The sequence below is a fragment of the Psittacula echo genome, assembly GCF_963264785.1.
Source record: "Psittacula echo genome assembly, chromosome: 28".
In the NCBI taxonomy this organism is placed as follows: Eukaryota; Metazoa; Chordata; class Aves; order Psittaciformes; family Psittacidae; genus Psittacula; species Psittacula echo.
This window is the reverse complement of record NC_137763.1, coordinates 1,734,847-1,749,413: the sequence shown is the minus strand read 5'-3', so window position 1 is coordinate 1,749,413 and position 14,567 is coordinate 1,734,847. Positions and strand designations below refer to the sequence as shown.

The following is a 14,567-nucleotide window of genomic DNA, read 5'->3' as shown; positions in this document are numbered from 1 at the left end:
CGTACCAAGGAGACAGAGGGGGGAGTTCGCGGGGGTGCGGAGGTGAATGAGTCTGCCCCGTCGCCGTGGCAACGGGAGGATGCGATGGGGAGGGTCCAAAAGGCCCGGAAATAGGGGGATGTGGGGCAATTTTCTGCTTTATTGGTGATTGGTTTTGCACAGAGAAGCGGGGGGGGGGGGGAACCCGGGACCCCCCCCTTGTCCTCCACCCCCTTTACCCTCCCCGATGCAAGCCCCCCCCATTACAACCCGAGCACCCCCATCCTCGTGCATCCCCCCCGAGCATCCTTGTGCGAGCCCCCTCATTGATCCTTATGCAACCCCCCCCGTGTCCTCATATGACACCCCCCCCCCCCATTGTGTGTGCCCTCAGTGTGAGTCCTCCTGCACAGCCCCACGGGGCTGGCGGCAGGGGCACAGGATGCGGCCCATGGCGCGGGACAGGCTGGTGCTGAAGGCGGCGTAGATCCAGGGGTTGGTGCAGCTCGTCAGGCTGGCCAGGAGCATCAGGATGGTGAAAGCCGGGCCTGGGGACACGGGGACATGGTGGGGACCTCCCCATGGCCCAATCCCTGTGTCCCCATTCCCATGTTCCCACCTTATCCACGTGTCCCCCCGCAGGTGCTGGCATCTCCAGCCCCAAGTCCCCAGCCCCTATCTCCATGTCCCTGTCACCCAGCCCCAGGTCCCCCAACCCCAACCAGACGTCCCCATGACCCCATCCCCCATATCCCATACCTCGCACCCTGTACCCCATCCCCCATCCCCATACCCCATATCCCACATCCCACTTATCCCATATACCCCATAACCCATACCCCACCCCTATACCCCACATCCCATATATCCCATACCCCATATCCTACACCCCACATGTCACATATCCCATACGCCATACCCCACACTCCATATATCTCATACTCCATATCCCATATACCCCATAGCCTGTACGCCACATCCCATACCCCATACCCCACATCCCATATATCCCATATCCCATACCCCATATCCCCTGCCCCCCCATACCCCATATTCCATACCCCATATCCCACATCCCGCATATCCCATACCCCACACCCCATACATCCCATACTCCATATCCCCTACACCCCATAGCTCACATCACATACATCCCATACCCCCTACCCCACATCCCATACCCCATACCCCACATCCCCTATACCCCATATCCCCCCTATACCCCCCTCGTCCTCACCCTCCACGGGCGCCCGCGGGTCCCACACCGCCCACAGCTGCGCCATGAAGAAGGGCGCCCAGCACCCCACGAACACCCCCAGCACCACCATGGCCATGCGCTGGCTCTTGGCTCTGGCCCGGGCCAGCCCCCGCCGCTGCCCGCTGGGTCCTAGCGCCCTCGCCACGGCCGCCAGCAGCACCCCCAGCAGCGCCGCGGGGGCCACCAGCACCGCCAGCGCCACCCACGTCACGTAGGCGCGGGCGCCCCAGGGCTGCACGAACGAGGCCCAGCAGTCGCGCTCGCCCGGGGCCACCTCCCGCTGCCCGAAGATGCCCACCTGGGGCAGCCCGAACAGCAGCGACAGCGACCAGGCCGTGGCCAGCGGGCCCCACCGGGCCCGGACGGAGCGCACGGCCCACAGCGACCGGGCACCGGCGGAGCGAAGGCAGCCAAGGGGGGCCTGGCAGCAGCCAATGGCGGCGCGGCTGCGGGCAAAGGGGGCCTGGCAGCAGCCAATGGGGGTCCCTGAGCACCCTAGGCTGGTTTTAGGGTGCCCTATGGTGGCTTCAGACCCCACTATGGTGGCCTTAGGGTGGCCTATGGTGACCTGGGACCCCTCTATGGTGGCCTCTGGGCACCCTATGGTGGCTTGAGACCCCCCTATAATGGCTTGAGACCCCCCTATAGTGGTTTCAGATACCCCTATAGTGGCCTGAGACACCCCTATAGTGGCTTCTGAGCATGCCATGGTGAGCTGGGACCCCCCTATGGTGGCATCTGGGCACCCTATGGTGGTTTGAGACCCCCCCATGGTGGCCCTTGAACCCCCTATAGTGGCTTGAGGCACCCCTATAGTGGCCCATGACAAGGATCTTGTGGGCATCTGGGGGGAAGAGGGGAGTGATGGGGACAGCAGGGAGCCATTGGGGCTGGGTGTCATTGGGGTCCCATTGGGGCCGGGTGCCATTGGGGTCCCACTGGGTCTTGAGGCCATTGGGGTCCCATTGGGTCTCAGTGTCATTGGGGCCCCACTGGGTTTTGTTGCCATTGGGGTCCCATTGGGGCTCGGTTCCATGGGGGTCCCACTGGGTCTTGGTGCCATTGGGGTCCCATTGGGGCTCGGTTCCATTGGGGTCCCATTGGGTCTCAGTGTCATTGGGGTCCCATTGGGGCTCGGTGCCATTGGGGTCCCACTGGGTCTTGGTGTCATTGGGGTCCCACTGGGGCTCGGTTCCATTGGGGTCCCATTGGGTCTCAGTGTCATTGGGGTCCCATTGGGTCTCAGTGTCATTGGGGTCCTATTGGGGCTCGGTTCCATGGGGGTCCCACTGGGTCTTGGTGCCATTGGGGTCCCATTGGGGCTCGGTGCCATTGGGGTCCCACTGGGTCTTGGTGTCATTGGGGTCCCATTGGGGCTCGGTTCCATGGGGGTCCCACTGGGTCTTGGTGCCATTGGGGTCCCATTGGGGCTCGGTGCCATTGGGGTCCCACTGGGTCTTGGTGTCATTGGGGTCCCATTGGGGCTCGGTTCCATGGGGGTCCCACTGGGTCTTGGTGCCATTGGGGTCCCATTGGGGCTCGGTGCCATTGGGGTCCCACTGGGTCTTGGTGTCATTGGGGTCCCATTGGGGCTTGGTTCCATTGGGGTCCCATTGGGGCTCGGTGGCAGCGCGGTGCCAGGCGGGGTTGGCAGCACCGGGGGGCACAGGGGGGCCGCGGTGCCGTCCCCATGGCCCCATCCTGCAGCAGGTTCCCAGGTGCCATCCCATGGGTCTCTGCCCCCCAGCGCCCCGGCCCCACTGCCCCCATGGCCCCAGCACCCAATGGATCCCCATGGCCCATTCTTGGTGTCCCCAGCATCCCTGTATCCCTGCGCCCCATCCTTAGTGTCCCCATTGTCCCCGTGTCCCTGTTTCCAGCACCCAAAGCATCTCCACCCCTCATCCCTCGTGTCCCCGTTATCCCTACGCCTCCATCCCCAGCACCCAATGCACCTCCCTGCCCCATCCCTGCTACCCCCATGCCCCTCTGCCCCATCCCCGCTGTCCCCATTGTCCCCATTGTCCCTGTGCCTCCATCCCCAGCACCCAAAGCACCCCTGGGCCCCATCCTTGGTGCCCCCATCGCCCCCCTTATCCCTGCGCCTCCATCCCCACCACCCAATCCACCTCCATCCCTTCCCCCTGGTACCCCCATGCCCCCGTGCCCCATCGCCCCCGTTATCCCTGCGCCTCCATCCGCAGCACCCCCCCGCCCGCCCCCCGTTCCCCCCGCGTTCCCCCCCCCACGCCGTTCCCCCCAGCGGCCGGCAGATGGCGCGGTGCCGGTCGTAGGCCATGGCCACGGCCACGTAGGCGGAGGCGAACATGGCGGCGCCCTGCAGGTACTTGGTCAGCCGGCAGAGGGCGTCGGGCCCCCGGAACCGGTCCGTGACGTCCCACAGCAGCTGCGGCAGCACCAGCCCCGCCGCCGCCGCCAGGTCGGCCGCGCTCAGGTGCCGCAGGTGCCTCCGCAGCGGGTTCCGGTTCCGGTGCTGCCGGTTCCGCTTCCGGTCCCGCAGCGCCACCAACACCAGCGCGTTCCCGCCCAGCGCCAGCGCCAGGACCAGCGCCAGCACCGAGACCTCGGCGGCGGCCAGGGCCGCGTCCCGGGGCGGGGCGGAGGGGAGCGGGGAGGGAGGCTGCGGGAGAGCGGATAGGGGGGTATGGGGGGGTATAGAGGGTAGGGGGGGTATAGAGGGTAATGGGGGGTAATTGGGGGTATAGGGTGCATATAGGGGGGTATGGGGGGTATAGAGGGTAATGGATATAGGGGTAATGGGGGGTATAGGGCGCATATAGGGGGGTATAGAGGGGTATACAGGGCGGTAATGGGGGGTATAGAGGGTAATGGGGGGTAATTGGGGGTATAGGGTGCATATAGGGGGGTATGGGGGGGTATAGAGGGTAATGGATATAGGGGTAATGGGGGGTATAGGGCGCATATAGGGGGGTATAGAGGGGTATACAGGGCGGTAATGGGGGGTATAGAGGGTAATGGAAAGGTATGGGGGGTACAGGGCGGGTATGGGGGGGTATAGAGGGTAATGGGGGGTAATTGGGGGTATAGGGCGCATATAGGGGGTATGGGGAGGTATAGGGGGGTATGGGGCATATAGGGGGTAATGGGGGATATAGGGAGTAATTTGGGGTGTAGGGCGCATATAGGGGGTATGGGGGTATAGCGGGTAATGGGGGGTATGGGGCTTATATAGGGGGTATGGGGGGTATAGGGGGTAATGGGGCGTATAGAGGGTAATGGGGGTAATTGGGGGTATAGGGTGCATATAGGGGGTATGAGGGGTATAGGGCGGTAATGGGGGATAATAGGGGGGTAATGGGGGGTATAGGGCGCATATAGGGGGTAATGGAGGGTAATTGAGGGTATAGGGCGCATATAGGGGTAATTGGGCGGTATAGGGAGTAATGGGGGGTATGGGGGGTAATTGGGGGTATAGGGCACATATAGGGGGTAATGGGGGGAGTATGGGGGGATACAGGGGATAATGAGGGGTATAGGGCTCATAGGGGGGTAATGGGGGGTATAGAGCTCATATAAGGGAGTATGAGGAAGTATAGCGGGTAATGGGGGTTATAGGGCGCATATAGGGGGGTATGGGGGTAATGGGGGAAGTCTGGGGGGATATAGGGGTAATGGGGGATATAGGGGAGTAATGGGATATGGGGGTAATGGAGGGTAATGGGGGTATACGGCTCATTTAGGGGGGTATGGGGGTATAGGGCTCATATAGTGGGGTATGGGCGTAATAGGCGGTATAGGACACATATAGGGCGGTATGGGGGGTAATAGGGGGTATAGGGCGCATATGGGGGTATGGGGGCGAGGGGATATGGATGGGTATGGGGGGGTTATGAGGGTAGAGGGGTGGGTTAGGGGGGTTATGGGGGAGTATGGGTATATTGAGATTATGGGGGGCAGATAGGGGGATATGGGGGTCAGGGGGGCATATGGGGATATGGGTTATTGGGGGTTGTGGGGGCATATGGGTATTGGGGAGCTATAGGGGGCTCTGGGTGGTTATGGGGGGCTATAGGGGTTATAGGGGCTATGGGTGGTTATGGGGGGCTATAGGGGTTCTAGGGGGCTATGGGGGGCTGTAGGGGGCTATAGGGGGTTATGGGGGGCTATAGGGGGCTCTGGGCGGTTATGGGGGGCTGTAGGGGGGCTATAGGGGGTTATGGGGGGCTATAGGGGGCTCTGGGCGGTTATGGGGGGCTGTAGGGGGGCTATAGGGGGTTATGGGGGGCTATAGGGGGCTCTGGGTGTTCTATGGGTATGGGGTCGAGGGGGGCTCGGTACCTCCATGTGCTCCGGGCTCCCTTACGGGGGGGGGGGGGGGAGCTCCGTCCGCACCAGGTCCCGTTCGGCTGCACTGGGAGAGGCCGCAGTGAACTGGGCACAGTGGGGGGGGGGACCCCCTGCTGGGCTGTGACGTCACGGGGGGGGGAGCCCCCATCGCCTCCTTCCTCATTCCCCCCTTATCTGGACCAGGAGCAAACGGCCCCGGGGCAGCCGCGTACCCCCCCCCCCCCCCCCATAGAGAGCCGTGGTCCAGCACCGGTCCCATTGTGCTTTATTGCCCGGAACGGGGAGGAACCATCGGGGGGGGGGGATGGAGGGACACGGGGTGGGGTACATGGGGCCCTATGGGTGCGGGGGGGGGAACCTGTGGCTCCGTATGGGTCTGGGGGGGGTTCCTATGCGTTCCTATGGTTCCGGGGGGGTTCCTATGGGTCCGGGGGGGGGGGGGGGGTCTCGTTAGGCCCCGACGGGGACCCCCTCCCCTTGGAAGTGGCGCCGCTCCCAGTCGCTCATGAGCGCCCAGTGCAGGGGCCGCCGGCAGGAGGCGCACGAGGAGCCCGGGGGGGCCTCGCGGGGCAGCCCCAGCGCCCCCCAGCACTGGGAGATCCGCTCTGGGGGGGGGGGGGGGAACGGAGTCAGGGGGGGGGCACAGGACAGGGACAGCCCCGCTGTGCCCCACGTGTCCCCTATGTCCCCTATACCCCCCTATGAGCCCTATATCCCATATGGGCCCTATACCACCCGTGTCACCTATATCCCAATGTCCCTTATACCCGCCCATGTCCCCTATGTAGCCCATGTCCCCCATACCGCCTCACGTCCCCTATACCTCCTATGTCCCATCTGTCCTCTGCATTCTCTGTGTGCCCTATACCAGCCATGCCATGTATGTCCCCAATGTCCCCTACCCCACCCCGTGTCCCCAACATCCCCTGTACCCCTCATCACCCCTTATTTCGCCTATACCACCCATGTCCCCTATACCTCTTATGTTCCCTATACCCCCCTATATCTCTTATGTGCACTATGCCCCCATATATCTACTGTATCCCCCATACCCCTATGTCTCCTATATCCTCTATGTCCCTCATAGCCCCCTATACCCCCCATGTCCCCTATGTCCACCATGTCCCCAGTGTCCCCATTATCCCCTATGTCCCCTATACCCCTCTATATCTCTTACGTGCCCTATGCCCCCATATATCTACTATATCCCCTACGTGCCCTGTACCCCCCATACTCCTATGTCCTCTATGTCCCCTATACCCCCTATGTCCCCTGTACCCCCCTCTACCCCCTATGTCTCCTATACCCCTCTATATCCCCTATGTCTCCTATACCCCCTGTGTCCCCTACGTCCCCCATGTTCCCTATGTCCCCTATATCCCCTATACCCCCCTACATCTCCTATACCCCCTATGTCCCCTATACCCCCCTATGTCCCCCATCCCCGCTCACCGGCCAGGTTCTCCATCATGGCGGGGCTGTGGTGGGGGGTGGGCGCCAGGCGCAGCAGCTCCTGCCCGCGCGGCACCGTCGGGTAATTGATGGCCTGCACGTAGAGGCCGTGGTGCTGCAGCAGCGCCCGGCTCAGCCGCTGAGCGGCCTCCGCGTCACCCACCTGCGGCGGGACACGGACGCCTGAGAGACCCCAGAGAGAGCCTGGAGACAGAGCCTAGAGAGAGAGCCTATAGAGAGAGCCTAGAGACACCCAGAGAGAGCCTATAGAGAGAGCCTAGAGACACCCATAGAGAGCCTATAGAGAGAGCCTAGAGACACCCAGAGAGACCCTATAGAGAGAGCCTAGAGACACCCATAGAGAGCCTATAGAGAGAGCCTAGAGACACCCATAGAGAGCCTATAGAGAGAGCCTAGAGACACCCATAGAGACCCTATAGAGAGAGCCTAGAGACACCCATAGAGAGCCTATAGAGAGAGCCTAGAGACACCCAGAGAGACCCTATAGAGAGAGCCTAGAGACACCCAGAGAGACCCTATAGAGAGAGCCTAGAGACACCCATAGAGACCCTATAGAGAGAGCCTAGAGACACCCATAGAGAGCCTATAGAGAGAGCCTAGAGACACCCAGAGAGACCCTATAGAGAGAGCCTAGAGACACCCAGAGAGACCCTATAGAGAGAGCCTAGAGACACCCATAGAGACCCTATAGAGAGAGCCTAGAGACACCCATAGAGAGCCTATAGAGAGAGCCTAGAGACACCCATAGAGACCCTATAGAGAGAGCCTAGAGACACCCAGAGAGAGCCTAGAGATAGAGCCTAGAGACACCCAGAGAGAGCCTATAGAGAGAGCCTAGAGAGACCCATAGAGACCCTATAGAGAGAGCCTAGAGACACCCAGAGAGAGCCTAGAGATAGAGCCTAGAGACACCCAGAGAGAGCCTATAGAGAGAGCCTAGAGAGACCCATAGAGACCCTATAGAGAAAGCCTAGAGACACCCATAGAGACCCTATAGAGAGAGCCTAGGGACACCCATAGAGAGCCTATAGAGAGAGCCTAGAGACACCCAGAGAGAGCCTATAGAGAGAGCCTAGAGACACCCAGAGAGAGCCTATAGAGAGAGCCTAGAGACACCCAGAGAGAGCCTAGAGATAGAGCCTAGAGACACCCAGAGAGAGCCTATAGAGAGAGCCTAGAGACACCCATAGAGACCCTATAGAGAGAGCCTAGAGACACCCAGAGAGACCCTATAGAGAGAGCCTAGAGACACCCAGAGAGACCCTATAGAGAGAGCCTAGAGACACCCATAGAGACCCTATAGAGAGAGCCTAGAGACACCCATAGAGAGCCTATAGAGAGAGCCTAGAGAGACCCATAGAGACCCTATAGAGAGAGCCTAGAGACACCCAGAGAGAGCCTAGAGATAGAGCCTAGAGACACCCAGAGAGAGCCTATAGAGAGAGCCTAGAGAGACCCATAGAGACCCTATAGAGAAAGCCTAGAGACACCCATAGAGACCCTATAGAGAGAGCCTAGGGACACCCATAGAGAGCCTATAGAGAGAGCCTAGAGACACCCAGAGAGAGCCTATAGAGAGAGCCTAGAGACACCCATAGAGACCCTATAGAGAGAGCCTAGAGACACCCATAGAGAGCCTATAGAGAGAGCCTAGAGACACCCAGAGAGAGCCTATAGAGAGAGCCTAGAGACACCCAGAGAGAGCCTATAGAGAGAGCCTAGAGACACCCAGAGAGAGCCTAGAGATAGAGCCTAGAGACACCCAGAGAGAGCCTATAGAGAGAGCCTAGAGACACCCATAGAGACCCTATAGAGAGAGCCTAGAGACACCCAGAGAGACCCTATAGAGAGAGCCTAGAGACACCCAGAGAGACCCTATAGAGAGAGCCTAGAGACACCCATAGAGACCCTATAGAGAGAGCCTAGAGACACCCATAGAGAGCCTATAGAGAGAGCCTAGAGAGACCCATAGAGACCCTATAGAGAGAGCCTAGAGACACCCAGAGAGAGCCTAGAGATAGAGCCTAGAGACACCCAGAGAGAGCCTATAGAGAGAGCCTAGAGAGACCCATAGAGACCCTATAGAGAAAGCCTAGAGACACCCATAGAGACCCTATAGAGAGAGCCTAGGGACACCCATAGAGACCCTATAGAGAGAGCCTAGAGACACCCATAGAGAGCCTATAGAGAGAGCCTAGAGAGACCCATAGACACCCTATGGAGAGACCCATAGAGACCCTATAGAGAGAGCCTAGAGACACCCATAGAGACCCTATAGAGAGAGCCTAGAGACACCCATAGAGACCCTATAGAGAGAGCCTAGAGACACCCATAGAGACCCTATAGAGAGAGCCTAGAGACACCCATAGAGAGCCTATAGAGAGAGCCTAGAGACACCCATAGAGACCCTATAGAGAGAGCCTAGAGACACCCAGAGAGAGCCTAGAGATAGAGCCTAGAGACACCCAGAGAGAGCCTATAGAGAGAGCCTAGAGAGACCCATAGAGACCCTATAGAGAAAGCCTAGAGACACCCATAGAGACCCTATAGAGAGACCCATAGAGAGCCTATAGAGAGAGCCTAGAGACACCCATAGAGAGCCTATAGAGAGAGCCTAGAGAGACCCATAGAGACCCTATAGAGAAAGCCTAGAGACACCCATAGAGACCCTATAGAGAGACCCATAGAGACCCTATAGAGAGAGCCTAGAGACACCCATAGAGAGCTTATAGAGAGAGCCTAGAGACACCCATAGAGAACCTATAGAGAGAGCCTAGAGACCCTATAGAGAGAGCCTAGAGACACCCATAGAGAGCCTATAGAGAGAGCCTAGAGAGACCCATAGACACCCTATGGAGAGACCCATAGAGACCCTATAGAGAGAGCCTAGAGACACCCATAGAGACCCTATAGAGAGAGCCTAGAGACACCCATAGAGACCCTATGGAGAGACCCATAGAGACCCTATAGAGAGAGCCTAGAGACACCCATAGAGACCCTATAGAGAGAGCCTAGAGACACCCATAGAGACCCTATAGAGAGAGCCTAGAGACACCCATAGAGAGCCTATAGAGAGAGCCTAGAGACACCCATAGAGACCCTATAGAGAGAGCCTAGAGACACCCATAGAGACCCTATAGAGAGAGCCTAGAGACACCCATAGAGACCCTATAGAGAGAGCCTAGAGACACCCATAGAGACCCTATAGAGAGAGCGTAGAGAGACCCATAGAGACCCTATAGAGAGAGCCTATAGACACCTTATAGAGACCCAAAGACACTCTATAGAGGCTTATAGAGACCTATAGAGGTGCTACAGGTACCACATTCACACGTTATAGACACCGAGACATGCTATAGACCCCCCCCCAGCCCCGGTACCGGCAGGGGCACGATGTGGCTGGCGCATGCGCTCACGGGCAGGCCGCGGTCCCGCAGCAGTTCCCGCAGGTACCGCGCGTGGCGCTGCAGAGCCCGGCGCAGGCCGCGGCCCTCGGCGCCCGCCAGGACCCGCAGCGCCGCCAGCGCCCCCGCGGCCACGGCCGGGGGCAGCGAGGTCGTGAAGATGAAGCCGGGCCCCAGCGAGCGCACGGAGTCCACGAGAGCCGAGGGGCCCGCGATGTAACCGCCCACGGCACCGACCGCCTTGCCTATAGGGGAGACAGGGACCTATAGGGACCCATAGACACCTATAGATACCCATAGACACCTATAGAGAGCTATAGACCCATAGGCATGGCCGTGATGTAACCGCCCACGGCACCGACCGCCTTGCCTATAGGGGAGACAGGGACCTATAGGGACCCATAGGGACCCATAGACACCTATAGACACCCATAGACACCTATAGAGAGCTATAGACCCATAGGCATGGCCGTGATGTAACCGCCCACGGCACCGACCGCCTTGCCTATAGGGGGGAGAGGGATGTAGAGGAACGTATGGATACCTATAGACCTCTGTACACCCCTATAGACCCCTATAGATCCCTATAGACCCCTATAGACACCTACAGACACCAAGAGACCTCTATAGACATTTACAGCCACCTATAGACCCCTATAGACAAACACCTATAGCCACTTACAGACCCCTAGAAACACCTATAGACCCCTATATACCCCTATAGTCACCTATAGACCCCTATAGGCACCTATAGATCCCTGCAGACAGGTATAGACTCTTACAGACATCTGTAGACATCTATAGGTGCTTACAAATACCTATAGCCACGACACCTATAGACTCCTATAGGCACCTATAAATCCCTGTAGACAAGTATAGACTCTTACAGACACCTGTAGACATCTATAGGCTATTATAAATACCTATGGACACGACCCCTATAGGCCCCTATAGAACCCCCCCATCGCTCACCCAAGGTGCCGGCCACGACGTCCACCTTGTCGAGGACGCGGTCGCGCTCGGCGATGCCGGCCCCGCGCGCCCCATAGAGCCCCACGGCGTGGACCTCGTCCACGAAGGTCAGGGCCCCGTGGGCATGGGCAACGTCACAGAGCGGGGCCAGGGGGGCGATGGAGCCTGGGGGGGGCGAGGGGGGGTTATGGGGGGGATATGGGGGGTATATGGGGGGGTTGTAGGGGGATATTGGGGGGTATGATGGGGATTTAGGGGGCTCTATGGTGCTATAGGGCAGGTTGGGGCAGTTCTGGGGTGATTTGGGGGGCTTATGGGGGGATATAGGGGGGTATGGGGGCTATTGAGGGATATTGGGGGGGTTATGGGGGGTAATGGGGGGGATAAGGGGGGGTTGTAGGGGGATATTGGGGGGTATGATGGGGATTTAGGGGGCTCTATGGTGCTATAGAGCAGGTTGGGGCAGTTCTGGGGTGATTTGGGGGGCTTATGGGGGGATATAGGGGGGTATAGGGGCTACTGAGGGATATTGGGGGGTTATGGGGGTAATGGGGGGGATAAGGGGGGGTTGTAGGGGGATATTGGGGGGTATGATGGGGATTTAGGGGGCTCTATGGTGCTATAGGGCAGGTTGGGGCAGTTCTGGGGTGATGTGGGGGCTTATGGGGGGATATAGGGGGGTATGGGGGGATATTGAGGGATATTGGGGGGGTTATGGGGGGTAAAGGGGGGTTATGGGTACTGTGGGGGCACATGCAGGGATATTGGGGTGCTATGGGGGGGGTTATGGGGGACCCCGGGCTCACAGTGGGGCTGTCCCGGGGTCCCCGTCCCCCCCCCCCCCTTCCTCACCGTCCATGGAGTGCACGGACTCGAAGGCCACGATCTTGGGGGTGCCGGGGGCGCTGCGGGCCAGGAGCTCCCCGAGGTGCCCGGGGTCGTTGTGCCGGAAGATGCGCTTGGGAGCCCCGGAGCGAAGGATGCCCTGGATGATGGAGGCGTGGTTCCCGGCGTCCGAGAACACCTCGCACCCTGCGGGGGGGGGGGCCCATGGGTGGGCGGGGTACCAATGGGGGGGGGCGACGGATGGTCCCTATGACCCCATAGGGCTCCCTTTCCCCCCCGTTCCGGTCCCTATGGACCCCATAGGGCTCCCTTTCCCCCCCCCGTTCCGGTCCCTATGGACCCCATAGGGCTCCCCTTTCCCCCCCCCGTTCCGGTCCCTATGGACCCCATAGGGCTCCCTTTCCCTCCCCATTCCGGTCCCTATGGGCTCCATAGGGCTCCCTTTCCCTCCCCACTCCGGTCCCTATGGGCTCCATAGGGCTCCCTTTCCCCCCGATTCCGGTCCCTATGGACCCCATAGGGCTCCCTTTCCCCCCCCATTCCGGTCCCTATGGACCCCCATAGGGCTCCCTTTCCCTCCCCACTCCGGTCCCTATGGGCTCCATAGGGCTCCCTTTCCCCCCCATTCCGGTCCCTATCCATAGGGCTCCCTTTCCCCCCCCGTTCCGGTCCCTATGGACCCCATAGGGCTCCCTTTCCCTCCCCATTCCGGTCCCTATGGCTCCATAGGGCTCCCTTTCCCCCCCCATTCCGGTCCCTATGGGCCCCATAGGGCTCCCTTTCCCTCCCCATTCCGGTCCCTATGGACCCCATAGGGCTCCCTTTCCCTCCCCATTCCGGTCCCTATGGGCTCCATAGGGCTCCCTTTCCCCCCCCATTCCGGTCCCTATGGGCCCCATAGGGCTCCCTTTCCCCCCCATTCCGGTCCCTATGGACCCCATAAGGCTCTCTTTCCCCCCCCATTCCGGTCCCTATGGACCCCATAGGGCTCCCTTTCCCTCCCCATTCCGGTCCCTATGGGCTCCATAGGGCTCCCTTTCCCCCCCATTCCGGTCCCTATGGGCTCCATAGGGCTCCCTTTCCCTCCCCACTCCGGTCCCTATGGGCTCCATAGGGGCTCCCTTTCCCCCCCATTCCGGTCCTATGGACCCCATAGGGCTCCCTTTCCCCCCCCGTTCCGGTCCCTATGGACCCCATAGGGCTCCCTTTCCCTCCCCATTCCGGTCCCTATGGGCTCCATAGGGGCTCCCTTTCCCCCCCCATTCCGGTCCCTATGGACCCCATAGGGCTCCCTTTCCCCCCCCATTCCGGTCCCTATGGACCCCATAGGGCTCCCTTTCCCTCCCCACTCCGGTCCCTATGGGCTCCATAGGGCTCCCTTTCCCCCCCCATTCCGGTCCCTATGGACCCCATAGGGCTTCCTTTCCCCCCCCATTCCGGTCCCTATGGGCCCCATAGGCTCCCTTTCCCTCCCCATTCCGGTCCCTATGGACCCCATAGGGCTCCCTTTCCCTCCCCATTCCGGTCCCTATGGGCTCCATAGGGCTCCCTTTCCCCCCCCATTCCGGTCCCTATGGACCCCATAAGGCTCCCTTTCCCCCCCATTCCGGTCCTATGGACCCCATAGGGCTCCCTTTCCTCCCCATTCCGGTCCTATGGGCTCCATAGGGCTCCCTTTCCCCCCCCATTCCGGTCCCTATGGACCCCATAGGGCTCCCTTTTCCCCCCCCGTTCCGGTCCCTATGGACCCCATAGGGCTCCCTTTCCCCCTGTTCCGGTCCCTATGGGACCCCATAGGCTCCCTTTCCCCCCCCATTCTGGTCCCTATGGACCCCATAGGGCTCCCTTTCCCCCCCCGTTCCGGTCCCTATGGACCCCCATAGGGCTCCCTTTCCTCCCCATTCCGGTCCCTATGGACCCATAGGGCTCCCTTTCCCCCCCATTCCGGTCCTATGGACCCCATAGGGCTCCCTTTCCCCCCCCATTCCGGTCCCTATGGACCCCATAGGGCTCCCTTTCCCCCCCATTCCGGTCCCTATGGACCCCATAGGGCTCCCTTTCCCCCCCATTCCGGTCCCTATGGACCCCATAGGGCTCCCTTTCCCCCCTCCATTCCGGTCCCTATGGACCCCATAGGGCTCCCTTTCCCCCCCCGTTCCGGTCCCTATGGACCCCATAGGGCTCCCTTTCCCTCCCCATTCCGGTCCCTATGGACCCCATAGGGCTCCCTTTCCCCCCATTCCGGTCCCCTATGACCCCATAGGCTCCCTTCCCCGTCCCGTACCGGGCAGCGCCCGCAGGAGGGT

The 14,567-nt window shown here is 60.4% G+C and overlaps 2 protein-coding genes across 2 annotated transcripts in view; both read right to left on the bottom strand.

Moving 5' to 3' along the window:
• Positions 1 to 357: 357 nt before the first annotated feature.
• On the bottom strand, positions 358 to 5,678 carry LOC308230837 (uncharacterized protein). Its single transcript, XM_080635797.1, has 4 exons — positions 5,558 to 5,678; positions 3,487 to 3,878; positions 1,217 to 3,162; positions 358 to 527 (listed from the first exon to the last, which is right to left on the bottom strand). Exons 1-4 carry the CDS (start codon positions 5,561 to 5,563, stop codon positions 370 to 372), a joined length of 2,502 nt encoding a protein of 833 aa, XP_080491923.1. The 5' UTR covers positions 5,564 to 5,678; the 3' UTR covers positions 358 to 369.
• A 136-nt stretch (positions 5,679 to 5,814) lies between these two features.
• LOC308230836 (5-aminolevulinate synthase, erythroid-specific, mitochondrial-like) overlaps positions 5,815 to 14,567 on the bottom strand; it is an 11,366-nt gene continuing 2,613 nt past the window's right edge. The window contains 6 exon segments of the mRNA XM_080635796.1: positions 5,815 to 6,171; positions 7,019 to 7,181; positions 10,420 to 10,688; positions 11,416 to 11,580; positions 12,268 to 12,447; positions 14,546 to 14,565. Coding sequence (XP_080491922.1) covers positions 6,017 to 6,171; positions 7,019 to 7,181; positions 10,420 to 10,688; positions 11,416 to 11,580; positions 12,268 to 12,447; positions 14,546 to 14,565 — 952 coding nt within the window. The 3' untranslated portion in view covers positions 5,815 to 6,016.